The sequence below is a fragment of the Oryctolagus cuniculus genome, chromosome 13 (assembly GCF_964237555.1).
Source record: "Oryctolagus cuniculus chromosome 13, mOryCun1.1, whole genome shotgun sequence".
Lineage (NCBI taxonomy): Eukaryota > Metazoa > Chordata > Mammalia > Lagomorpha > Leporidae > Oryctolagus > Oryctolagus cuniculus.
This window is the reverse complement of record NC_091444.1, coordinates 40,584,984-40,611,800: the sequence shown is the minus strand read 5'-3', so window position 1 is coordinate 40,611,800 and position 26,817 is coordinate 40,584,984. Positions and strand designations below refer to the sequence as shown.

The following is a 26,817-nucleotide window of genomic DNA, read 5'->3' as shown; positions in this document are numbered from 1 at the left end:
GCAGGGGGCACAGGTCTGAGAGAGCAGCTGCAACCTTCATCTTCTGGAGCGTCCGGGACCAGGCCCTCCCCTGCTGCTGGCCTGGGCAGGCCCAGGAGCACCTTCACCCTGGGCGAAAGCTGGGAGGCCGCGTCTACCTGCGTGTCCCGCCAGCTGGATCCAGGGGTACTTCTTCTTGAAGGACATGACGAAGGGAGACCAGTGCACCATGTTTTTGATTTTCCTCCATGATTTGCTCTAGAAAACAAGCAAAGAGCTCTGCGTTAGACCGCCCTCCTCCACGTTCTGCTTAGGACAGCGTCCAGGCGAGGGAACTCACTGCCCCGTGGCCTGTTCCCTTGTCTGTCTGGCGAGGGGCACGTGGCCAGCCCACCAAGCTCTTGGGACTAGTGGGTACTCCTGGACTTGGCAGAGCGACCTGCCTGTTTGGAAGACCAATGGCCCTCCCACAATGACTGCAGCCACCAGCCGCAATGGGTCACCACGTGACCGGTTTGCAGAGGCAACAAGGGCACCTCTGCCAGTGCGTGGCAGGGAGTTCCCTGTGACAGCAGCTCCTCCCACGGCTCAATGCACACCGGTGAGAGGGGCCACAGCTCTCCTGTTCACTGCGCTTTTCCTTCTCTAGAGCTTGTCACATAAAAGCAGCCAGGCCCACCAGTGCATGTGTGGGGAGGGGCCAGGGAGGAAGAGCAGAGAGAGAACACGGAGTTTCTGGGAATCTTATTTTACTTCTACAGCAAGCATGTTAAGCAGGCATTAGTACTTCCATGTGGTAGCACCTGCACCTCCGAGAATTAAATGACAAGGCTGGGATCGGAACTCTCAGGTCTCCAACCAACTTCAAAAGAATCCTGTTGGGATTCTGTTGGGAAATAACATCTTGATGTTTATGAAGTGGCTGTAGAGATGAAGACCAGTGTCTCCCAAAGCACTTGTCCCTGAGGGCACAGTGAGGACCTGGGCTGATGGCAGGTGGAGTTCTGACTAGCAAAGCCACGGTGCACTGAGCTGGGACAAAGGGAAAGGAATTCTGCAGCATGGGACGCTGGGCGGGGGAGGTCATGGACACCCCAAAGCCACGGCTCCCTACTCCCGGCTCCAAAGCACCCAGCTGGTGCCCTGGGGGGACGGTGAGGGCCACTGGATCTCAAGCGGAAATCAGGCTCCTGTGTTTCTTTCCTTCTTGGGCTGAGACTTAAGGAGAGGAACTCCTCCCTCCGGAACCTGGGCATTTTGATCTCCACCCCAGAGGCCCTCAGCCTCCCGCCAAGAGCACCCCTGTTCTGAGGGGTGGGCGGAGGTGACCCAGGGCCCGCCCTTAGCAACTAGCGTGTTTTCCTGCATCTTTCCGACAGAGACTGCCAAAGAAGGTTGAGGAGGCCCAGTTTCTTATCTAAATGCCCAGAAGGCTGCCCGAACAATGGCGGTGGACAATGCGTGTGGGCAACAATGGGAACACCTAGTTCCACGAGGGACCATGCAGCAGCGTGCCCAGCTCCTGGGGAAGCCATTAAGGTGCGTCCAGAAGTGCGTACAGCCGGTCATCACCTGCTGGCCACACTCCTACAACGGAGGCAGTGCACAGGAGACGAGGGTCTGGGGTGAGAGTGGGGAGCGGGGAGAGGGAGGCAAGGCACTCTCGGTCCAGCTCTGTCTCCCTGGCAAGAACACCCCAACCCATGGCTCATCGACTGCTTTCAAAAAGAACGATTTCTCTAAGAAAACGCTACCCGGCCGTGAACTTTAATAGGCATGGGCTGCAGAGATGAAGGCCCAGTGCCCTGCTTCACGTCTTCCTCGTCTGTCTGGTGAAGGGTTCCTGAGGCTGATGGGACCCTCTAGGACACAGGAAAATGACCTGCCCACCCCAAGAGCATTGAGATGGTTAGAGAGGGCCACCGTCACCAGCCACTGTGGGGCACTGCACATCTTATTAGCAGGAGCGGTGGCAAACGAGCACCCATGGAGGAAGGTCCCAAGGCCCTGGAGGTGCCACACAAGGCAGGTGAACCTGGAAGGAAGGTGCCTGTGGAGGCTGCACCCACCCGAGGCAGAGAAAGTGTTACCCAGCAGGTGAGGGGTTGGGGCAACAGAGCCCCAGGGACCTAGACTATGTATGCCAGGCCTGCTGGGATGGGGGCTGCATACAGTTTGAGGGGAGGGAGTCAGCCAGGCCAGCTGTGGGTGCTGGGACTCTGGAGGGCCTGGCCCAGGGGAGCAGTCATGCTGGGTTGGCCCGGGAGCCAGTGCCCAACCCTCTTTGGGGTCCCCGATTTTCTCAATGGACAGTGTAGAAATAGTACGTAGCAGTGTCCTTCTCCCAGGAGACAAAGCTGTCTGGTTGCGGCAGAGGTGCGTGCAGCAGTCCAGGGCTCTGTGTTCCGAGGGGGCACAGGTGCCTCTCAAGGTAGCCCGAGGACAGTGAGTCAGGGCCAAGGGGAGCTGTTGGTGTTGCCGTAGCTAACAGTTTAAGGCTAGTCAGACCCGCTGGCCTAACAGGGCTTCTGAATCCCCGAGAGCTGTTCTTCTGGGCCTCTCTTCCAGGTTAAAGACCAAAGGGTCAGAAAGGGATCCCAGGGGACGCTGGAGCGGCCAACGCCGCTGCGATCTGAGGGAACGGGCATCTGGCCCAGGGACTTGCCTCTCCACACTTCCTCAGTATAAAGCATTTCTTCACCAAGAGGACGGGCCACCAGGGCCCTGCACAGAGCGAGCTGCCATCCCAGGGCTGCCTAGCCCGGAGGAGGGCTGTGGAATATTCCACTTGAGAGGAAAGCCATGGCACTGGGACTTCACCCTGCTGGCAGCGGCATACGGGGGTTTTCCCCATGGTTTTTAAATAGCAGCACCCGGGCAGTGCCCACACGGCTGCCAAAGCTTAAACAGAAAAAGTACTTTCCAGGCCCCGGCTGAGGAGAGGAGGCTGCAGTGGCCAACCCACCTTCCGCCCCAGCTCACAGGAGCAGAGAAAAATTCCAGGGTGGGAAGAGATGGCAGAGATCTGTCCTTTATGATGACGCCCGAGACCACCCCGGCCTCGGGAGCCAAACCTGCTCCAGGCAGAGGCAGCTTTCCAGGCTGTGGGTCAAGACAGGTCAGGCCAACAGCCTCCCTCTGAGCGCTTCCCTGGAGGAAGTCACCATGCTGAGACTTGGACCTGAGGCCTCCTCCCCCAGCTGACAGGTGACAAGGCGGCAAGGCAAGCAGAGAGCTCTGCCCAATCCCCAGGGAGCTTCCCAGCCGCCATCTCGCTCACTTCTCAGAAACCACACCACAGGCCTGGGTCTCCAGCCTCTCAGCCAGAGCTTTGGGAACACAAAGGCGGCCTTCAAATGCCTTGAAGGTAACGTGGCAAAGGCCCTACGGTCCCCTGGCTGGGGGCAGAGCTGGCCACCTGCGGACTCACAGGCCCTGTTCCTTCATCACCTCCCAGTCATCAGGGGTGTGTGTACACCCTCTGTGGCTCCTTCCCAGAGTGCTCCCAAGCTCCACGTGGGTGGCAGGTTCCTGCTGGCCATCCAGGCCATGGGGTCCTTCTCTGTGAACCTGAGGCTAGCTGACCTTGGCCAGCTCCACTGCCGCACGCTGCTTGCTCACACGCAGACCTGGGGCCAGCCTACTGGGAGGATACAACCAGGGGGCCTTCCTAGGTCTGTTGAGGACCATGGTGTACTGCTTGTGTTATCTCAGTGGGAGACAGAAGGGTTCACTCCCACAGCCCTGCAAACACATGCACCAGCGCCCGCCACCCCCAGCCCTGGCCAGCACTGTCACTGTGACCCTTGGCTGAGCTCCCAGTCTATGACAGGGGCAGGGGCTGGCGTGCGGTGGCCCTGTTCTGACCACCACAACAAACTGAAGATTTGAGGACTTTCTCCATTTTGCAAATGAAGAATCCCAGGCTCAGCGAGTTATCTCCCCCAGTCATTGCTTCCTATGCCCCAGCTCACACTGGGAACCTCAAACAAATTCACCATCTTCCGTGTCTGTTGATAGCAAGGGTCCTCTCCATGCATGCAAGGGAGACAGAAGACTGGTCAAGGACAAGAAGGATTAGCCCAACGCACTTCCCACTGGGGAGCTGGGATGCTGGCTGCCCAAACTCCAGATCTGTCCAATCTCGGGGCTGCTCAGGCACTGCTCTGGGGTAGCGGCCAGGCACCACGAGGTCCAGGCTCCCCTTGTGTCAGCTCAGAGCAGCTGGTCAGTGCTTCTGGCCCTATGGCTGGAATTCCTCACTTGAGTTGTTCTCAGGAGCACCACAGCAGAAGGGAAAGCACCAGGCAGCTGGGGCCGCCGAGCAAAGGGTGGGCTGGAGACACCCGGCTTTCACTTCGACTCTGTGCCGGTGGCTAAGACAGGACGAGGCAGGTAACCCCTTAGGTTTGCGGGCTTGCTGACCACTCCCTTCATTACTGCTCTCCTCGTTAAACAAGCCCTGGTGTTGGCTTTGCATGGTCTTCCACCTGTAGGAAGGCAGTGCCTTCTGGTGCACCTGTTACCCCTGCCCGTGGCAGCTGTGACCTTGCTCTGCAAAGTCCAGCTTAGCAGCCGAAAGTGGAGCCTGATTCCCTCTGATAAATCTGGAAGGAAAGGATTAGAAAACTTCCAGACAGCGAGGCCTGGAGACGCTGGTGTGGCCAAGGCTTCCCTGGAGAGTTTCCTTCTCTTGCACCTGATGTGAAGGAGTGAAAATATTTGGAGAATGTAGAAAGAGATTCGTAGTGGGAATAAAAAAATCTGCCACCAAGCAACCACGGAGCCTCTTCATGCTTGAGGTGACTGCACAGCTCTCCTGCTTGCCCAGGAAGCCACGCACTGCTGGGAGGTAGCAGGTGACACAGGACCTGCAGGCCTGTGTCCTGACTCTCACTGCACTCAGGACAGGGGTGGGGGAGGGGCTCAAGGTTCAGGGGCCTGCGGCTCTCCAGGGGGCTCAGAGGCCAGGCAGGAGAGGCACGGGTGGTGACCAGTCCTTGGCGTTTTCCTCATTCACCCTCTGCATGGCAGTGCCCCGGGAGTCTGTTTTCTTCCCAGCCTCCTCTGCCTGACAGACCAACACTGGCTCTGCACTGTGGGGTGGGCGGGCAGAAAGGCCTCCCTGCACTGTGAGGGCTGCAGCACGTGCAGCATCCCTGGGGACCCCATCCATGCAGGGAGCTGGCTGCCTCTCACTAGCCCCCCACTCTTTCAGGACAGTGAGGTTTGGTAGGCAACTGCTAGCACACCACCCTCCTCTGGGCCACACCCTGACACTAGCAGGAGTGCCCTGCCAGCTCTCAGAGATGTCTCAGAATGGCTGCAGGTGCACAGGCCTTAGGTAATTCCCCCACATATATTTATATTTATATTTATATTTATGTATTTATATTTATAGCTAATTCCCCTACCTATATTTATAAATATAGATTTATTTATTTAGTTGAAAAGCAAAGAGCTACACAGAGCGACAGCGAGCAAGCGAGAGATCAATCTTCCGTCCCCTGGTTCACTCCCCAAATGGCTGCACTGCCTGGGGCTGGGCCAGGACAAAGCCAAGAGCTACATCTGGGTCTCTTATGTGGTTTCAGGGGTCCAAGCACTTGAGCCATCGTCCACTGCTTTCCCAGGCCATTAGCAGAGAGCTGGACATGAAGTGGAACAGCCAGGATAGAACAAGCACCCCTATGGGATGCCAGCCCTGCAAGCTTAACCCACCGCCACACTGCCAGACCCTCCCCCTGCATATTTTTAAGCATGCAGCTCAGAGCTCTCTCTCAGGGAACCTTCCCTGGGCCTAGCATTGTCTCCAAGGCGTCCTGGGCACAGATCCCTCCCAGATCTGCCCTGGGTTTGCCGGTTTCTGGGTGAAGAGAAGGACCTGTCCTGCCAGGCACTGAGCACACCCTCTGTGAGGGCCTGCACCTGCCCCTGGGAAGCTGGTCAGAGGCTCTCCTCCATCACTCCAGGGCCCCCAAGTTCCTCCCCCATCACCCACAGCCATGCCTGGACTGTTTGAGAGAAGCACCTCTGGAAGACAGCTACTCGCTGCCCCAAGTTCATACCAAGACAGCCCACCCTTCCTCCAGCTGCCCTGGTCACCACCTTCGCGAGGCCCTTGGCTGTTTGGCCACCCTGCAAACATGGGCTGAAATGACCTCTCCCACTCAGGGGCAGAATGCCTGGACCCTTTGCCTCTGAGTTGGAAGGCAGGCCACGGTGCTAGACTCTGTTTCTAGAACAAATGGAGTACCATTCAGGTTCTGGAGTTCGAATCAATCCTCACTCTACTCTACCACCTCCTGGCTGCCAGGCAGGCCTAAGGTCCTCATCTGTACACTGGGGCTGCTACCAACGCACAGGCCCTGCCTGCCACGCAGCGGCCATGAGAACCTGATGAGGTATAAACTGCCTACTGCCGTGGACGGGCAAACCTTACGTGTTCACTGGTTTTGTTTTGTTTTGTTTTGTTTTGTTTTGTTTTGAATGAAATAACTTTTCCCTCCAAGGCACAGCAGACTGCCAAGAATCCAGCCGGGCACTTCCAAAGGGCCAGACTGTCCCCGAGTGGCGATCGGGTGAGCTAAGCAGATGGCTAATTGCTCACCAGGCTTCCCTCGACACCCAGGCAGCTCTGGGAACTCCCAGGGCAGCTCCTGAGCTCTGCGATCTAGGACTTGGGGAGAGGCAGGGCCACACAGAGTCAGGTGTTTCAACATCAGTTTTGGCTTCTGAGGGTCAAGAAAGCTGCAAAAAGGAGAAAGAAATGTTTGTTTCCCAAGCATTCTATGTCACACGTGTGGAGCTGTGCTGGGCACCCCAGGGCATGCAGGGTATCTCTGGGGGCAATCAGGGAGACTGCTCGACAAAACTGACTTTACACAGGGGGTTTACACCCTTTCTAACCCTCTTCCCATCTGACTTGCTCTTCCATTTTGCCGCTTTTCCTCCAATACTTGAAAGTTTGACCATTTGGGTAACTCTTGATTTTACATGATGGTGAAGACTCCCCATTTACTTACACACACACATACACACACACAGATATGAAATCTCTGAAAATATCAGAGAAGGGATATGAAGCCTGGAACTTATGACATTCCATAAACAGTATTTCCAGGCTAACTCCCTGCTGTACAGTATATGCATGCCTGATGTGTGTGTGTGTGTGTGTGTGTGTGTATGTATGCAAAGAAATCACATGTTAAATGGCTGCCAAGTTGCTAGGTGCTATTACTATGTCATATAATCCTCACCCACAGCACTGACACAGCACCACTCTGCAAATGATAAAACACATTCAGAGGTGTTAAGGAACCTGCCCAAGGACACAGAGCTTCCAGGCTTCCGCCATTTAACTCCAAGGACAACAGGCTAACTGGGCCCCTGTCATGCCTGCAGGCCCTGGGACCATCTGCCTGTGGCCCCATTACCGGACAACCTCACGCAGCACCCTGTGAGGGGAGCGCCTCTCAGATGGCGCCGGCCGGGAGAAAGGCCGCACTCCCCGGGACATCCCCACCGACCCGCACTCGGGGCAGGCACACTCAACAAAGCCGGCGACAGCGCCCCTGCCCAGCGAGGGTTCGTTCTGTGTCAGAGCCTTTGTTCCGCTCTTGGAAAAGTCTGAGCAAAAAGTCACTTAGTTTTCCATGTTTGGGAAAAATGCTTTTTTCTTCCTCCTCCTTCTTCTTTTGGTCTTTCTAAAACAGCAGTTAGGGTTTCCCTGGTGATCATTCTTTCCCGCGCTGGGGAAAAGCCTGGTGCTTCTCCCAGGCTGCAGCGCGCAGGCAGCGGCCAGCTCTGTTCATTGTGTTCCCCCTGGCAGAGGCCTGCTGCGAGGGCAGCGGGCACAAGCCCAGGCAGGTAGGGGCCCTGGCTCAGCAGCTCCCTCTGGGAGCCCTGCTTAGAAACCGAGCCGGGGCCAAAATCGAAGCCTTGCCCTGCCAAAAAGGAGCTGTGCTCTTGGAGAAGAGGAGGGAATGGGAGGGGCTGGGGGGCCCTCCAAAACCAGGACACTGAGGGTCTAAGGAAAATTAAGCCCAAGGACTTGGCAGGGCAGGTAGCCTCAGCTAAAAATAAGACTGGATTTAAGGCTAACCATCTTTCCCTTTGAACAAACAAGAACATCTCCCTACACACCAAGGGCAGAAACCCTCTGTGCAAAGTTTCATCTCGTCCCACCTGTACCACACACCTTGCTCTTGCAGGCTACTCACTGGGCCTGGGCCTTGCTCACCACCTTCCCAGAGGCCATCAGTGCATGGTGTGGAGTGGGTGAGGAGCTCTCCTCTGGATGCTTGGGAGCCACAGTGTTTCGGGTTCATGTGTGTTTTGGGATACGTGTGTACACACAATGAGCTAACTTGGGGATGGGACCCAAGTGTAAACATTCACTTATGCTTCATACACCCCTCACCCACATGGCCTGAAGGGAACTTTGCATGAGATTTTTTTTTTTTTTTTTTAGGTGCACCTGTGCATTGACTGCAATGCATTCTGTGAGGTCAGGTGTGGAATTTTCCACTTGGATTTCAGGTTTCTGGGTTAGGGAAGCTCAATCTGTACCCCCTTCAGAATCAACTAAGGGTCTGGGGCAGAAGAAAAAGACGGTAGGGCCTTGGCAGCCCCTGTGGGCTAAGGGCCCCGGCCATGGCAGGCAGGAGAGGCAAGGACTGGCTTTGTGTTCTTTGGTGACAGCTCTGTCCTCCCCACTTCTAGGCAGGCCCAAAGGCTGCTGTACTCAGGGTGTGGAGAGTGTGGACCTGGTCAGCCTGGAGTGCCTAACAAAAGGTTGGCCTCCGCTGGCCCTTGCCAACAGACTCCACTGGGGCCTACAGACTCCTAGCAGCCCCCTCTGGCCAGAGCCTGGGAATCCTGAGTAGCTGCCCAGCAGTCCCCACTGATGAACCACCTTCCTCTGGGTGCAACTTGAGGCTTAGTTTCTAGGCCAAGGGCAGCACTCTGACTGGCACAGGGGGTCCTCCAGCCCAGCTACTCTCCCAGATCTCCTGTCATCCACAGAACCTGCCGGAAGAGGCCTCCAGGGGCCCTCACGGAAGGGAGCAGAGCTCCAGCTGGAGCATCAGAGGGGCTCAGATGCCTCCTCACCCTGGCTCAGCATGTACCAGCTCTGATCCAGCAAGACAGGCCATCCTCTTGTACCACACCTGTCGCACTTGCAGCACTCTGCCATGCAGGTGGCCTGCTCTCCCCACCTGTGCGTGTCCACAGCCACCTCTCCCTCCAGCTGAAACTTCTGGCATCTGCAAGCTGGCTCTGCCTTCTCTGTGAAGCCTTCCAGGTACTCCAGCCCCACACAAGCCCAGGGGCCCTGGATGTACTTGAGCGTGCCACGAATCTTAGAGACTTCGTTTTGTCTCCTAGTGGCAAGAGGACTCCATCTGTTGTGCCCTAGGTTGCACAGCCAGTGGGAATGCAATTCTCCCAGCATCTATAGGTCCAGCACACAGCAAGGATCCAGGCCTGGGAGACTAAACAAACCTAAACCAGGCCTCACACTGCTTTACGCTCACCTGTTGAAGTCTGGATTTTTCTGAAGCTGTCTCCAGGCCGCAGGAGGAACATGCTTGCTGGAACTTCTTGTTTGGTCTGTCTATGCCTCCACACTACTCCAGGAAAGCAGCAGCCTGGCTGGGCCTGGGCCCCGGGTCTCTTTACCTGACATGAAGATCCAGGTAGGCAGGCCCTGTGAGCTCACTCTCCCATCCCTCCCTCTGGGACGTCCCTGCCAGGCTGTTTGGCACCACCAAAGCCTGTTCCTCCAGCCCCACCCCTAAATTTACAGGAGCTGGCACCAAAGGGGCCCACAATCTTGCCAAACCAGTCTTTTTTTGGTTACCCAAGAATCGAGGTATCCTTCACCCAAAATGGAAATGTTCCCAACCCTCTCCCCAGGCCGGGCCCAGAAAGCACTCCTGCTTGGTTAGAAGGTCACTAACTCAGCTCTTCCGTCCTCCTCCCGCCTGGATTCCATCCTCTTTAGAACTAAAAATACTGGAGAGCCCGAGGACAGAGGCAGGAACGGAAGCAGCAGGACGCATGGGAAATGCCTCGGCACACACAGCGGCCTCCACTGAGCCGGCTCCGGGAGCTGAGCCGGGCCTCAAAGGCTGCTGGGCCAGCGTCTGCAAGAGCACCAACAATAGGAGGAAACGGGGAGTGGCCGCGGGGGCAGCGGGTAGCGGCTGGAGAACAGACTTCCTCGTGGGTAATGCTCAGAGGACAGAAAGGCTCAGCCTTTCCTCTGGGAAAGGGCGCCCCGGGCTCTGCGCAGCCGCCCAGGGCCACCCCTGCAACACACACCAGGTCCCCTCCCGCCCTCCGCCGCATCCACTCCTCCCCAGGGATTTTATTTTTACTCCGATGAATGCAAAAAACAAGGCCTACTACAGAGGGTGGAAACTTACTGGAGCCCTCTCCGGTCAGCAGACGGCCAGCACTGACGCTCAGGAGCTGCTGGGCACCCCGGTGTCCCCGCTCCGGGCCAGCCAGATCACTGGGCCTCGCTGCCACCCCAACACACCTCCTGGGGACAGCTCTCCTGCCCTGAGGGACTGGGGGTGCTCAACCCTTCCCTCTCAGCCCACAGAGCTGTAAAAGGCAGGAGTAGAGCCCACGGCTTGCAGGCTGTTCTACTCATAGTAGTACTCAGCTAATCCACCCGAGTGCTCGCTAGAACCAGACCCATTTGATGCCCTGTGACTGTATGATAAGAGGAGCTCAACCTGTCACAATCCCATTTCGTAGATGACAACACTGAGGCACAGGAAAAGCAGACGATTTTCCCCAGCTCTGCAGCATTCTGTTAGACGGCCTCATTTCTTATCCTTTGTGACACACAATGTTACAGCCACAGAAACTCAGGGGTAGATCCTGCCAGTCACGCCTGGTATCAGGCAAGGCAGCAACCTAGCTGAGCCCCCGCTTCTGCCTTATCTGTAAAACAGGAACACCGCCTATCTTGTGACTGGCAGCATTCCATAAAGGTGGGCCGGTGCTGCCACTGACCTGGCACGGGCTGGCTCTTGAGTCCCACCCCAGGCAGGGGGCTGGCTCCTGAGTCCTGTCCCAGGCAGGAGCCTGCCTGCACAATGAAAGCTCTGGGCCTCTTCCTCTAGCTCATCCCATCTCTCCTATCTCTCCAGGGACAAAGTACAGCCAACAGGAAGTGAGTCCCAAACAAACAGTTCTATTCTCTCCCAGCAGACAGAGGCCTGCCTTAAACCAAGTCTTTTCCAAGCCCCAAACTGCCCAGGAGCCACTTTCAAGCAGGGTGTGAGAGCTGACCTGGGGTTTGAAATCAGTAACCCTGCTTGTTCTCACAGGGCTCGGCCAGGCAACAGCACACAGGCTCTGCCGTGCCGGAAGATGGCATTCTGGAAGCCAGAGCCTCCCCAAGCCTCAAAGGCAGCCTTCTACAGAAGGGCAAGGAATCTCAGCCGTCACCCTCTGGCCCCCAGCTCTCAGAGCCCAGCACCGACAAAGGAAACCGACCCCTGGCCAGGGGCTCTTAAACACTCGAGCTCCCTTGTTCCTACCCCAGGTTCTCTGAGACAGAAAAACCATCAGGCTATAAACTTCAAAAGCTCAGGATACTACTGAACACAGCAGAAGGGACAGCATTTCTTCCACCTCCAGATTGCTAAACCCTCACCTCTCTAGGCCAAGAACATGACAAGAAAAGACAAAATACTGCCTTAATTTAAGTAGCTTCTGGGAACACAGAAAGTGCTTGTGAAGAGATTTGGTTAAGGGGGTGACCCCGGACTAACTCCAAAGCCAGATTTTTGGGAACTCCCACTTAAAGAATTTCTAGCAAGGAGATTTCTGATACCACATGAGAGCCTGCAGCAGGATCAAATATTTAACTATATTTAGAAAATATCTCCAAGTGAGATAAGCTGGTACAATTCATCTTTCCGAGCGATGACACTGATTTGCCTGTGGCTCAATGGTACTCGGCAAGGGGAACCAGCACCCGAGCTGCTCCGTGGGAAGCTCTGGCAGCCCTGCCCAGCAGAGGCCGGCGTGCAGCGCCGTCACCAGCTTCCCTCTCCCGGCCAAGCCCTGTCGCAGTTCAGCAGCCATGCGTCTGTTCTCGTGCAGACCGCTGCAGCACAGGAAACACATTGCTAAAGGCACACACCAGTGAACCCCCGGCGATGAGCAAGGCTCATCAGCTCTCGAAACGCGGCTGTCCCCCAGGTCATCCTGACGTCTGTGTCGGGATGTGTGATTTTCATAAACAGACTGACTCATCACCCTCGCTTGTGCATCTGTCCATCTGTCACCTGGGCCCTGTTGCTGCTGGTGGGGTGCTTACTTAGCGCTTTCCCTATAGGGCATGGGCCTCTGGAGCCTGCCTCCCTTCCCCAAGAAGCCCACAGGGGCAGACGGGCTCCCCCAGGCTAGTTGCCCAGGCCCGGGGCTCCCACTTGAACTCCCCACTCCAGCGACATGCATGCTTCTCCTACAGCAGGAGCAGAGATTCCACCCCCCCCCCCCCCACACACACACTGCTTCCTCCACTTCTGCTTCAGGCTACAGTGAGTCACCACTCCTTTTCCATCGAGACCCTGTGCAGCAGCTCTAGGGGTAATCGCTGACAGAAGGGATTTGCACAGCACTGGGGTGGGGACCGGCTACATTAGAGGCAAGGGCAAAGAGGGGCTCCATCCCAGGGCTTCCCTGCCTTCCCCTCAGACTGACAACAGCGTCAGCGTGTGTACGTGCTGGCCAGGCCCCTGCAAAAGTCACCCTCATGCTTGTGAGGCCTGCACAGGGCTCCTGGCTCTCTTAGATGCATGTGTCTCTGGCATCCTGAAACACCATTCAGGGGGCATGAGTCATTCTCTACAGAAGTGTTCTAGGCTAGTCGTGAGAAAGGAATGGCCCGGGGGAGTCCCTGCAGCTGGGGATCCTGGACTGAAGGCACCAGGCAGACACTTGGAGGAAGGTGTGCTCTCTGTGGAAGGTTCAGGTCTCGCCGTGCTTGAAGGAGCGCCTGGCACAACCTACGAGGACACCCTTGTGGTGTCCACCTGCCATCCACCAGGAAGTGTGCATGTCCTGCCGGAGGTCGGAGGGTGGCATTGCTGCCCTGGGTGAGTGGAGAGCCATGGGGATTCTGTCCCGGGGCGGGGTGGGGGGGTACTCCGGGCTCTCATGGTGACCACAGCTCCCTGGCAGCTCGGCCCCTGGGAGTCTCTGGGGACAGCCCACATTTAGGAACTGTAACATCACTTCTAGGGAACAGGACCAGCTGGCTGATTTATTCCCCCCTAACTTCTGGTGCTATTATTAGGGCACATCTGTCTCTGAGTGAAGTCACCAAGGAAAAACCCAACTGAAGAAAATATTTTCAAGCCGTCGTCATTTCCATCTTCGGAAAAGGAAGCAAGTCTATAAACCACCAATGAACTCCAGGACTCGGGGGGACCAAAGAGGAAAATGGAAAGTATTTGCGCTGGGAATGCGGGTGGTTGGGCTAATTACACAGCGCTGGGCCAGCAGCGCACGGATGGACCAGAAGCTCCTCCAACTGTTTCCTCTCCCCTTTCCCCAAACTTCATTCTTTCCTTTCCCTTAACAGGAAAGCCAATCAGCCCAGTTCCCCACTACGGGCATCAATGAGTAACAGCCATCAGCGGACATAGGGCAAAGCCAGTATCCAGTGTTCAGTGGATATAGGTGACAGTCAGGGTCCAGTGTGCTGATTTTGTTTGGCTGCAATGTTTTTTTCTAAATTAAATATCGGATTCACACCAAAATCCACATCCCTATCTTTGTTGGCAAGTCTGGGCTGGTGACTCCAGGACGGCACTCCTGGGATGGTGCTATGTCTTGGTATCTTTAGAGTACCTGCCACAGGCCCTGTTTACACAGCTCACCTGCCTGGCCCTGAGAGCACTTTGGTGTGAGCTGCTGAATTTACAGAATGAGCGGAAAGTGCCAGGGAAAGCCGAGAGGCCTTGACGGCAGCCTACTGGCTGGCCCTGGCCATGTCGACATGTCGCCTGCTGTGCTGAGCTGCTGTCACCACCTGCAAACAGAGGGGAAAATGCAGCCATGCAGGGAGGCGGCGGTGGGAAAATCGGAGGAGTGCCTGAACACACTACGTGCGAGGCAAAAAGAGGCCATTCAGGTGTGAAGGATAGGATAAAATAAAACTCCCAAAGCTGGCCCCTCTGGACTGATTACATCAAGCGGTCGGGGCGAGGGAAGGCAACAGACATGCAGAGACGCCTCTTCGGCCACCTGCCAAGCTGCCCCGATGGGCCTGGTGCCACTGTCCGCTCGCCCAGAGAAGGGGAGTATCACTGCTCTCAGCCGCACAGTGCCTGCCTCTGGCTGACCTCTGCCTCCAAGGAGCTAGGATGGGGCCTAGAACTGGGGGTACCAGGCACTTGGGACTGCCAGTTGCAGTCAGCTCAGGTGAGCAGTGGAGGCGGGAGGAAGCCTGATATTTTGGTCATGAAACTCAACACTTAACACACTGGAGGAAATCGCAGGACACCCAGCCTCTGAGTATTTCACACTGCAGCAGCCAACAGCTCATTGAATGTGGCCCAATGGCCACTGGCCATCCCCACCCCCACCCCCCCAAGCCTGCCTGACAGGGAATGCAATGACAGCAGTGAGCGCGGGGGTGGGGAGTGGTTGCTGGCTCCCCGGTGACCAGGCAGGGCTGCTGACTCAGGCCACCCAGCAGGACCCAGCTCTGCCACCTCCTGGGGAGCCAGAGCTGCTCACACAGCACTGTAAGTGCTCGCTGTTGTGCTGAGTCCCTTGGCAAAGCGTCATGCATGACGGATTTGGTTCCCTGTTGGCTAGGGCTCCAGGGGCAATGGGCAGATAGAGCATGTGCTGGGGGAACCTCACAAAACACATGGGGGACCGCAGGCTCCCTGTACAGGCTCAGAGCTTCTAAGACACCCCACGGGGTTTCTGAGTCCCCCAGGCCTACTGCCCTGACACCTCTCTCCCGTCCCTATGACCACCGCCCCTGCTCTTCCAGGTGAGCCCGCCTGTAACCCACCCTCTACCCCTCAGCCTTGGAGCTCTTTCTAAACTGTAAATCTGCTCCTCCTCTCCCACCCACCAGGCCCCACGCCCCTGGCTTGAAACTTTTGATGGCTTCCGAAAGCCTTTAGGACAAAGACTAGGCTCCTTCACAGGCCCCATCAGCCGGACACACCACACTGCTTCCTGCTCCTGGGCCGAGTGTGCTGTCCCCTCTGGCTGGACCCCCCCTTCCTGTAGCCTCCCCAGGGACCTCTTATTCACCCTGCAGCCAGGCTCACTCATCTCCTCTGCGTACTATCCCCAGAGCCCGTTTCCCGATGCCCCACACCCTCAAAATCCCAGTCGCTTCCCCTCCACAGGCTGTCCTCCACTCCTCACACAGCCTTGCTCTGCTGACACAGACCATGTGAATGGTGTGCTCACACCCCATAAGAGCCAGTATTCCCTGAAGGAAGAAAGCAGCCAACTCACTGCTGCTTCCCCGGGCTCCAGCATACTGTGTTCCCAGAGCCGGGAACCAGCAAGTGGGAACTCCTGTGTGACTGGGAGCCCCCCGACCCAGGACCTGGCTGAGGAGCAGCAAAGGAGGCTGGCTTAGCACCTTCTGTAGGGTCTGCTTTAGGGCTGGGGGTTCTGGAAGGGGAAGAGTAGCTTCCCATATGCCCAGAGGCTAAGAACTAGAGGCAGCAGCTCCCAAGGGGCTGGGGACACCACCATGGCGAGCCCCTCAGGGGGGAGAACTGGACAGAGATCCAGGCCAGGCAATCTCTAACTGCCTCCCTGGCCCCATCAGACCACCCAGGCTTCCTAGCAAAGTGCTGCTTCTGGCGGGCTGGGGCTTTGCATGTGACACTCTGAACAAGAGCGCAAGAGAAGCAGAGGTTCAGATGGCCCCATCAAAGCCCGTAATTGCAGACAACACCCGGGGAGCAGCAAGGACTTGCCCAGGTCCCAGCACGGCGGATGGAGCTGGGGAAAGACAACACCCACTTCCCTTCACCAGCCTTCGCCTCCAGACACGTCCATGCCGAGTGCGGGCAAACCTACTGGCGAGGCTCTCCCCATGCCAAGCCCCGGCCACATACAGCCTCCACTCGTCCCTCCTGTCTGTGAAATCCAGCGGCCCGTCAGGCCTACTCCTCCGTCCTTCACGGTGCCACTCGGCATAATTGGTACCCATTCAAATCCAACAGCAGACACCGGACACCTGGCCTATGTGCTGGGTTCAGCCCCGAGTCCCGGGGATGGCCCAGTGCATGACGGGTGATGAGCATGGGCCTGCGTAACTGGCATGGGGGTCAAGTCTTATAAAGGTGCAGGCCATAGGCCACAGGAAGTCAGGAGTGGAAGGAATTGCTTGGGGAGAAATGGAATCAATGAAGGAAACAAACTTCACAGCAAAGGCCTTGATCTTGAAGCTGAGGGACATGCGTGGGGAGTGGTGTGTGTGTGTGTGTGTGAAGCAGGGGTAGGGCTTCAGGCCTGGGACAAGCAGGAGACACAGCAGAGACATGAATGGCACACTCAGGACAGCGAGCAGCTCAGCTCCCACAGCACTAAGGGCTGGCCACGAGAAGCAAAACAGAAACAAAACTGACGGGCTCTTTATTGCCAGGAGCTGGCAATCCCCCCTCCCCGTTCTAAACCACTGCTGCACCTGAGCTCCGAGTTCCTACCTGTGCAGTTCATTCAGAGCCAAGCCGCAGATCAGGGCAGCCCCTGCTCCTCACGATTCAAGGACCGGCACCACCGGAGCTCACTCCAGGGCGGCGGGTCTCAGAGTCGGGGGGCCTGAAGACCACATCAGAAGCAAACACTGAAAGCATGGGCGTTGTGAATACAAACGGGCAGAACCTGAGCCACTTCCACCCTGCCCGTCTCCGACACCACTTAGGCGGTTTTGTTCCTGCTTCGCTCTTCAACTGCAGAGACATTTAACCACTCCTGAGCACCTACAGCGTGCACAATCCTGCAGTCTCTGGGATTTACTGTGAAGAGGGATTTTTAGGAATTTCTGCTACAGTCTCTTTACATCTAAGGCCGTTCCTGCTTGCATATCTGTTGCTTCAAGTGGAAGAAACTCTTCAAAACTAACAGGAATAAAAGTGCTCTGGGACCAGCGTGGGGGAGACAGGAGGACAGCCCTGGCTGCATCTCCTGAACACGAAGAGTTTCATGAAGTCTGACAAATTTACAGAAGATTCAAAATCAGAAGCCAGAGGGTTCTTAGCCATTACTGCTACAAGCCAGTATGTCAGTAATTTTTCCCTTTTTCCAAAATAAGCACTAGTGGAATTAGCAAGTGTTAAATCCATTGCATTTGTTTAAAAACCAGCATGACATATACAAAAAAATTCAACAATAGGGAAGTGTCACTGTCAATTCCTTTCTGGCTGCCTTTATTATTTATTTACCACAATTATTTTGACATTACAGAAAAGATGAGCATTAAAAAAAATCATCTGCTCCTGATGCCAAATATGCTAGAAACATCACTGATTCATCTCCTACTGAGGCTTTAGGAGGAGAACAGAAGTTGACGCTCTGAAACAGCCAAGCGGGGATCCCCAAAGGCCTCCACTGCCAGGCTAAACAAACTCAGACCACAGCCTCCAGCTAAGTGACAGAGAAAGTTACCAGGAGCTCTGACAACCCCAAGTGCAGAACTTATAAGGATCAAAAGCTTAGAAGCCTGCAAATTAAAGCAAAAGTCAAATAAATGACAGAAAACATTTTACAAAATACAGCCCTCCATCAAAAAGTTCATGGAAAACGGAATTAACATATACGCTTGTTTTGGTGAAAACATTTTTGAACTGGGACGGGCGTTGGGCGGTGGTTAAGGTGACACTTAGACATTTGCATCCTGTATCAAGAGTCAGCACTCTTGTTTCTGCTCCAGTTTTCTGCTCCAGCACGTCCTGGGAGGCAGCAGGTACAGGCTCAAGCACTGTGTCCCTGCCACTCACGTGGGAGACACAGACTGGGCTCTGAGATTCTGGCTTCAGCCTGGCCTGTGGCAGGCTTCTGGGAATGAACCAGTAGATGCAAGATCTTTGTCTTTCAAATAAAACGAAAATAAAATTTAAAAAGACACATTTTGAGATCAATACATAAAAGTTTTCAAAAACTTCGTAAGTAATGTCTATTATGAAAAACTATGCATGGACTTCAAATTTTTTGCACCAAATTTGTAAATGAATTTTTAAAGTCTCCTTATATATATTACGGTTGAAGAGTCAATAACCACTGCATATAAAAAACTCAAACAAATGGGTAAGAAAACTTCCAAGATGCCATTAGAAGCTGGCAACATATATATAATTCAATATACCATAATGAAAATAACAATATAATGTTTGCCTATTAGTTTAGCCAAAAATAGAAAGACAGTAAGCACTAGTGCTGGTGAGGAGGAGGACACAGGGGGGCACACACCAGCACACATGAACGCATGCGACCTTTTGGTAGAGCAGCTGAGGAATGTATTTCGGTGGCCATAAAAATGCTTCAACCTTTCATTTAGTTATTTTACCTCTGGAAATCTACTTAAGGAAATACTTTAAAATATGGAAAAAGTTACAAGCACAAAGATGTTCATCAAGCCATTGTTTACAGTAACAATAGTATTGAAAATAACTCAACAACTAACAATAGAGGAATGATTTAAAAATGATGGGTACATGCTTGAGACTAATCATGCCGTCCTTGACTGTAAGGCTTCACAGAGACGTGGGAAATTCTGCTATAATGTAACTGCAGGGCAAAGCAGGATAGGCTACAAAAATGTACATACTTTAAAAGGCTGACAGGAAATATACCGATTTACAAGAGTAGTTGTATTAATATGCATTTCTGCACCTTAACTTTATCTGACTTCAATAAAATACTTGCCTTTTTGCTCTGATTTCTTAGTTATTGTACTGTACTACATCCAATTTTTCTAAAAAGTTTTATTTATTTATTTATTTATTTGAAAGGCTGAATGACAGAGAGAGAGAGGGAGAGGGAGAGGGAGAGCGGAGGGAGAGAGAGAGAGAGTGAGAGAGAGAGAGAGAGAGAGAGAGAGTGAGAGAGAGAGAGAGAGAGAGAGAGAGAGGACAAAGAGAAAAAGAGATTTTCCATATGCTGGCTCACTCCCAAATGGCCACAACGGCTGAGGCTGGGCCAGGCCAAAGCCAGGAGCCCAGTGTTCCACCTGGCTCTCCATCCTTGTGGCAGGGACTCAAGGACTTGGGCCATCTTCCACTGCTTTCCTGGCACATTAGCAAGGAGCTGGACTGGAAGGAGAGCAGCTAGAGTTGAAACTGGAACTACATGGATCTAAGTTTGTAAGAAACCTCAAATCTGTTTTTAAGTAAGATGGACTCTAACTTAACCAAAAATTACTAATCAAAAGAATCAATGTTTAGTTATAATGGTCAGGTTATAATGATATATTACCTTTTTATTTTCAAAATTTGTGTAGTTAGCTTACTTTTACAATTCAAAATATATACAGGGGCTGGCATTGTGGCACAGCAGGTTAAGCCACTTGCCACCCGGGATGCCCGCATCCCATATTAGCTCCCTAACGTGCCTGGGAAAGCAGCAGCAGATGGCCCAGGTGTTTGGGCCCCTGCCACCCATGTGGGAGACCTGGATGGGGTACCAGACTCCTGGCTTGAGGTTGGCCTAGCCCTAGCCATTGTAGCCATGTAGGGAGTGAACCAGCAGATGTAAGATCTCTGTATGTCTCTTCCTCTTTCTAATTCTTTCAAATCAATAAATAAATCTTTGAGGTCCCTTCATCTGAAGGTCCCATGAGGTCAAGACTCAAAACTGAGCAGGCTGACCGCTCTGGGCAGACCCTGCAGAACTCACGGAGCACAGGAGCACCAGCGAAGGGGCCTCCCCAATATCCTAAAGGCCCAGCAAGAGCAGAAGTGATGAGGAGACTTACAAGGGAAGCCCCTGCAGACAAAGAACAGATCAATGGGGTGAGCTCCTTGACAGCAGGACTGTTACAACCATCTTGGCACCCCTTGCCTAATAAGGGACTCAGTAAGTGCTGCTGTTAAAGGATTCACTCATTCATTCATTGTTGTTGGACCACTATTTCAGGTGTGCCACTGTTCAAAGTCCAGGGGATTCAGCAGCGAACAGAAGTCCCCACGCTCAAAGCAGCTTGCATTCTAAGTGACAGAAGGAGCATGATCAACTATATATATATACATACTGCATCCAGTGACAAGAAACATCTTCAAGATAAAGTCAGGTATGGAGGAAAAGAGTGACCAGAGGGAGGGGAGAGGGGTGTGCTCTCTTGGCTGGGCCTTTTTTTGTGCAGGGTCAGAGGCCAGCAGGAACAGCACAGTGACCGAGGCGAGAGCAGAATGACAGGGGGGCAGCTCCTGCACTGCTTTCTAGGACTTCAGATTTCACGGGAGCCCAGAGACCGCCGGCGGCTCCATAGCCAGGAGTGCAACAGGTGGCCTGGGGAGCAGCAAGCTGGTGAGAGAGGGCGAAAACAAGAAAGGCCAGCCTTCCGGAGGCGGTGGTCATCCAGGCAGAGGGGAAGGCGGGTGGTTTTCAGCCCCCACTTGAGGCCGTGACTGTATTTCTGTGTAGGGAGCCTGGCTCCTACACATTCTCACTCGAACCTGAAGGTGTGTGATCCCTGTGGGAAAAGGTACCTGCCAGAGGCCCAGGCAAGACAGAAGCAGGGAGCAATCTTCATGCAGAGCTAAGGAGCCGGTCTGTGGGCAGGGAAGGAGGGTAGGGGGAACACTGCGTCAGGTGTGTGGTGAACAAACCCACCTCCCATTTCTGGAGCAGGTGCCATCACCGCACGACCCCTGGCCTGGACTGGTGGTGTGGCCATGTCACCATGTTCAGACCGCAGCTCCTCAACAGGTGAGAACCTGGGGCAGGCAGACAGGAAGACAGCCTCTGGCAGAGTCTGCCTCCATTTAGGTTCTCTGCCCTATTCCAGCAACTCAAACAACAACACAAACCACAACTGCCACACTCAGGATGTCCTTTTCTAAACAAAATCCTGTTACCAACAAGTCATGCATGCTTTTTTTTTTTTTTTTTTGACAGGCAGAGTGGACAATGAGAGAGAGAGACAGAGAGAAGGGTCTTCCTTTGCCGTTGGTTCACCCTCCAATGGCCGCCGCGGCCAGCGTGCTGCGGCCGGTGCACTGCGCTGATCCGATGGCAGGAGCCAGGTGCTTCTCCTGGTCTCCCATGGGGTGCAGGGCCCAAGTACTTGGGTCATCCTCCACTGCACTCCCTGGCCACAGCAGAGAGCTGGCCTGGAAGAGGGGCAACCGGGACAGAATCTGGCGCCCCGACCGGGACTAGAACCCAGTGTGCCAGCACCGCAAGGCGGAGGATTAGCCTAGTGAGCCGCGGCGCCGGCCCCATGCATGCTTTGAAGTACCACAGCAGGGGTGTGCGTCGTTGTGTGGCAGGTTAGGCCACAACTTGCAACCCTGCATCCCATATCGGAGTTTGGGCTCAATTCCTGGCTCTTCTGATTCCAGTCCGACTTCCTGCTAATGCGTCCTGGGAGGCAGCAGAAGATGGCTAAGTGCTTGGGCCCCTGTCTCCCACGTGGGAGACCTGGATGGAGTCTCAGGTTCCTGGCTGTAGCCTGGCCAAACCCTGGCTGTTGTGGGCATCTGGGGAGTGAGCCAGCAGACAGAAGAGCTCACTCACTCTCTCTCTGTCACTCTGGCTTTCAAGTAATGAAAATAAGCAACAAAATGTACCTCGTATATGACAAGAACATTCGTCTCACTATTCCCATTTAAAACAGGGATGAAAGAAAACACAGGAACTCAGGTTTAGGGGTGAGATGACCTATGGAGGGCTAACATCTGGGCCAACACCAGGGCCTTCGGGGACCTAAAGACAACCACGGCGGACAGGTGGTGGTACCAGAAACTGCTTCCGCCAAATCCCAACCAGTAGCCAGGAGCCTCAACCCTTCCCTGTGGAGGGACAGGAACCTCTGACTGTCTCTGACGCCTACAGATGCAGGATGATGTAGGTGAACAGACGGGCCATGATCACGCAGCCACGGCACTGCACATGGAGCGGCACACGTAAACAGATCACGTAGGTTAGATACATGCTGCATGTTTACATTTCTTGGTCTTTCCGTTCTATTATCTCTCTGCACAGAGTAGGAAACCCGACAGGCCCCTGTGCGATGGAAGTTTCTATATCTGGACTGTCTTTTGCAAGTCCGTCAGAGTTGCAGGAAGCTCCTATTAATTCCTCACAGAGATCTCTGCCAGATAGGCTCAGAGACTTGCTCTTGCATTGTTCTGCTGAAGAACGCATAGAGCTTAAGCCCAAACACCCGCAGCAGGGCAGCCTGACAATTGCCCTCTTTTTGAGTCAGTCACAGCCTAGCTTGGGAGCAGAGCTGGGGGCAGTCTTAGCCCATAAGTCCCCAAACTCCTCCACCTGCAAGTTCGGGGAGATCAGCTATACCCCACCATCGCTTCCCATGAACAGAATCCCATGGACTCCAGGGCTGGGAGAAAAGCTGGGTAGATTCAGAAGACAGTCTTACAATCCCAAGCCAGCAACTGCAAGTATCTTTTGAAATATCAATGTATTTTCTGGATACCTAAGATTAATACCCCCACTCACCATTTCCTTATATCCCCCATACCTGTCGACTCCTTTATAACCTCTTTGTGCTTCCTTATGCTTGGGACCTGCCCTCCAAGCCCTGCTCTGCTCCTGGTGCCTGCTTGTGGAGCAACTACCCCAGTGGCTAGCTCTTGTCATTTTTAATAATCCACCAGCCCACACCCCTCCTGTGTACTCTCAGGCGTTTGGCTGATCCAGTGTTACCCATAAGAGTTAATGGCCATTTGGGGTTCCCACTACCTTGGCTCCAGCCCAGCTCCTCCAAAGTGGAGCAGGATGACTAAGCAAGCGGAGAACTGTGCCTGACCTCCCTGTGGGTTTTCTGTTTCCAAGGCCACTGCAGGGTACTCTGAAAACTCCAAACCAGGCGGGGAAGGAGACCTATGGGGGGGAGGGTAAGGAAAGGGAGGGAGGAAGGGAGGGGGAGAGGGAGGGAGAGAGAGAGAAAGTGTCTTTAGGGACAAACGTTAGGAAAGAAAGAAACAAAGGAAGCACTGAGGTTCTCCGAGGGCATACACTGGCGTGACTGTGTTTACCACGTTCCACTGGGTGCTGAGGAGGAAGTGGTTGCTAGAACCCCTGGAGAAACAGGAAAACAAACCTCTTGCCACTTTCCACGAGCAGCCGGCCACTCTCCAGAGGCCCTGGGGGAGGAGATCAAGGCTCAGTCACCCCCAGACCCCACGCATGGATCAGGACACACAGACAGGTCTACACTGTTCCGGAAACATCTCAGCGCTGGAAAAATCCTCCTCATCCCTTGCTTGCCATTAGCACGCTGGTGGCCAGGAGCCCCCTGGGGAGCTGGGGGAAGTGGACAGGAGGAAGGGGGAGAAGGCTAGATGGCACACTGGAAAGAACATGGACCCAGCATGGGTCAGAAGACCCGGGCGTCAGTCCCAGCCCTGCCATTTACTAGCTGGGGAACTTTGGGCAAATTACGCAACCTTCCTGCTTCTCGCTTTCTACTTCCTCTATAAAGTGAGGGCATATGCACTGCTCTGCTCACATCCTGGGGCTGCTGACAGGCCTGCGTGATGGCACACAGGGTGCTCTACAGATGCAACAGGCACACACGACGTGCTCCGGCGTGTTCTACAGACACTGGCGGTTTCTCTAACCTCGATGACAGTCCTGGGGTCCTGACCTCTTGCTCCTCAAACTCAGCCACATTTCCACTCGACTACTTCCCCAACTCACCCTTCTGAGCCAAACCTGTGATCCCGCCCACACTTTTGCAGATTTCTGCAGACTATCCCGCAGGGGTGGGTCAGAGGTGTCTGAGCAAGACGGAACACCAGCAGTGAGGAGAACTAAACCCAACCACCTGAACTTGGGCTCCTTGCCATCCAAAGGCCAAGGCTTCATCCTCAGTGGCTCATTTGCCTGCTTGGAGGGCCAGACTGGCCCCAGTTGTTGAGTCACATTTTCCATTTAGTAAAATGAACATCTGGTTGTGTAATGCTTCTTGTGTACAGTCTTCTAAGTCACAACTGCCTACAAGGTGATTCTGAAGCTGCAAGCAGTGCAGAGAGAATGACTGCAGGCACCCTACCCTAGCTCACAGCAGCGCAGCAGGCACAAAACCAGGGCAGGGCTGGCAGCAGGAAAGTCAGAATCTCAAATGCAAACTCAGTTCCAAGGCAGTTAAGCCACCAGCAGCAAGTCCGCATACTCACACACAGAAGGAACCTGTGCACTCTTTTTCCAAGAATGCAAAGGGAGCCTGGGTCCCAGGAACCATGTCAGTGGGCGGCATGATGGTTAAGGCAAAAAGGCTCTAGCACCCTCTCCCCCAAAATAACCTTGCACAGGCCAATCTTAAAGAAACACTGGCCTCAAGGCCGGCACCGTGGCTCAATAGGCTAATCCTCCGCCTTGCGGCGTCGGCACACCGGGTTCTAGTCCCAGTCGGGGCACCAGATTCTGTCCCGGTTGCCCCTCTTCCAGGCCAGCTCTCTGCTGTGGCCAGGGAGTGCAGTGGAGGATGGCCCAAGTGCTTGGGCCCTGCACCCGCATGGGAGACCAGGAGAAACACCTGGCTCCTGCCATCGGATCAGCGCGGTGCGCCGGCTGCAGCGCGCTGGCCGCGGCGGCCATTGGAGGGTGAACCAACGACAAAAAGGAAGACCTTTCTCTCTGTCTCTCTCTCTCACTGTCCACTCTGCCTGTCAAAAAGAAAAAGAAACACTGGCCTCCTCATGTGTAAAACAGGGGTAATAACAAGATATTCCCTGCCCTGTTCTTAAGGTTTTTAAGACAACCAACTGAGAAAACAGATGTGAAAATGCTTTGCACACCAGGAAATATCTTCCACGTGCAAAGTATTATTATGTAGCAAAATTTCCTTGGAAAACCCAGAAATTTGGAAGCATTTTATTCTAGTAATGGACTTATACCACATTTTGACTGATAAAGAACTCAAGAGTAGCTATTCAGAGGTACTGTTAAATAATTTCTAGAAAAGTCTGTCTAAGGGTGTGGCACTGTGGCATAGAAGGCTAAGCCTTTGCCTGTAGTGCCTGCATCTGATGTAGGTGCCAGTTTCAGTACCAGCTGCTCCACTTCTGATCCCATCCACTGCTAATGTGCCTGGGAAAGCAGTGGAAGATGGCCCAAGTACTTGGGTCTCTGCACCCACTGTGGAAGACCCGGAGGAAGCTCCTGGCTCCTGACTTTGGCCTGGCCCAGCCTTGGCCATTGCAGCCATTTGGGGAATGAACCAGTGAGTGGAAGATTTCTCTCTCTCTCTCTCTCTCTCTCTCTCTCTCTCTCTCATCTTCTTTCTGTATCCCTGCCTTTCAAATAAATAATATATCTTTAAAAAAAAAAGTTTATGTAAGCAAGTTAAAAATAAAACACTGAAATGGATGGTAGGTCTTTGAATAACAGGAAAACTACAGATCTTTCACTTTTCTTCTTTCAATCTTATTTCCACTTCTGCACTCCAGAAAGAACTGAGTTAACCATATGGTGCTGTCTAGTAACTAAGAATCTAACACAGTCTCCTCTCCTCTTGGCCTCACTCTCCCTTCTCTGCTTCTGCTTCTCTCCCTTGAGCACCCTCGCAGCTTCTTTCTCCAAATCTGCAAACCTTCTTCCCCACTGGCTGATCTGGAACCCTAGAATTATCTGAAATGCTGTTTGGAGATCAAGTCAAAGGCATCCCCATCTACCTTCCAGAAGGGTATGACCTCCAGGGGCCAGCAGGAGCTTCCAGGACACACACAGGCTTCATCTGTCCACAAGGATATTTACCAAGTCAGCCTGCAAAAGTTTGCCAGGACCACAGTGCAGGACAGCCTACTGATTCTGGCTGGCAGATTCACTCCCTCTCTGTTATTAGCAACCAGGCAAGGTGCCACCAGGGCTGGGGGCAGACCGTTGTACCAAGGTAGAGAAGGCAGGAAGAGCTATGTGAGGCTTCCTCCAGAGAGCAGGTGTGGGCAGTCTCTCCTCCCTCCTCAGTTCTCTTCCCTCAGCTGGGCCTCAGACAAGCCCAGGCCAGGATCAGAAGCCCCAGAACTCAGACCCACCCTGCTGCATGTGGTTCCAAGCTCCAAGTCAGGTGGCACCAGCCTAGAGAAAGACAGTGAGTGGGGAAGTTGGAGGACTCCTTCCTCCATGGCAAAAATGCAACCTACTGCAGCCCCTGTGTGCCTACCAATGACTCGTGTTAAAATAAGTGCTAATGACCATCACACCCTTCAGTTTTCCATGGGGAGGGCATCCTCCTTAAGTGCCAGGCAAGACTGCCCAGGAGAAGAGCGTGGCTGGCCCTCATTGGCAGGGGCAGGACTGAAGGGGGTGAGCAGCAGCCTCACCCATGCACTCCTGCAAGGGAGGAACCCACTCGCACAGGGACTTCACTATCTTTTGCCATATCAAGCCTGTGCCACCATTACTTGAATGTTTTGACAAGCATGAAATGAAGGAATTCTTTTGAAAGCTATGCTGCCAGTCAATGGCAGAGTCTAGGCTCAGACAGACTGGTCCAACACCAAAATCTGGTGGGGAGGGGGGCACACCTTCACACCTGTCCAGAAGCCAAACCAGGATGTGGGAGCTGACAAAGACTACTTTTCTAATGCTATTCACATAAAAAGTCTTACAAAAGAACCAAAATCCAAATGG

At 54.0% G+C, this 26,817-nt stretch overlaps 1 protein-coding gene across 2 annotated transcripts in view; it reads right to left on the bottom strand.

The window, feature by feature from the left end:
• The window catches only part of LOC100350928 (inositol-trisphosphate 3-kinase B), a 99,702-nt gene that overhangs the window by 12,623 nt on the left and 60,262 nt on the right, over nt 1-26,817 (bottom strand). For both annotated transcript variants that reach the window (XM_008268340.4, XM_070055425.1), the window contains one exon: nt 138-237. In XM_008268340.4, the coding sequence (XP_008266562.4) occupies nt 138-237 (100 nt within the window). The remainder of the gene's footprint in view (nt 1-137; nt 238-26,817) is intronic.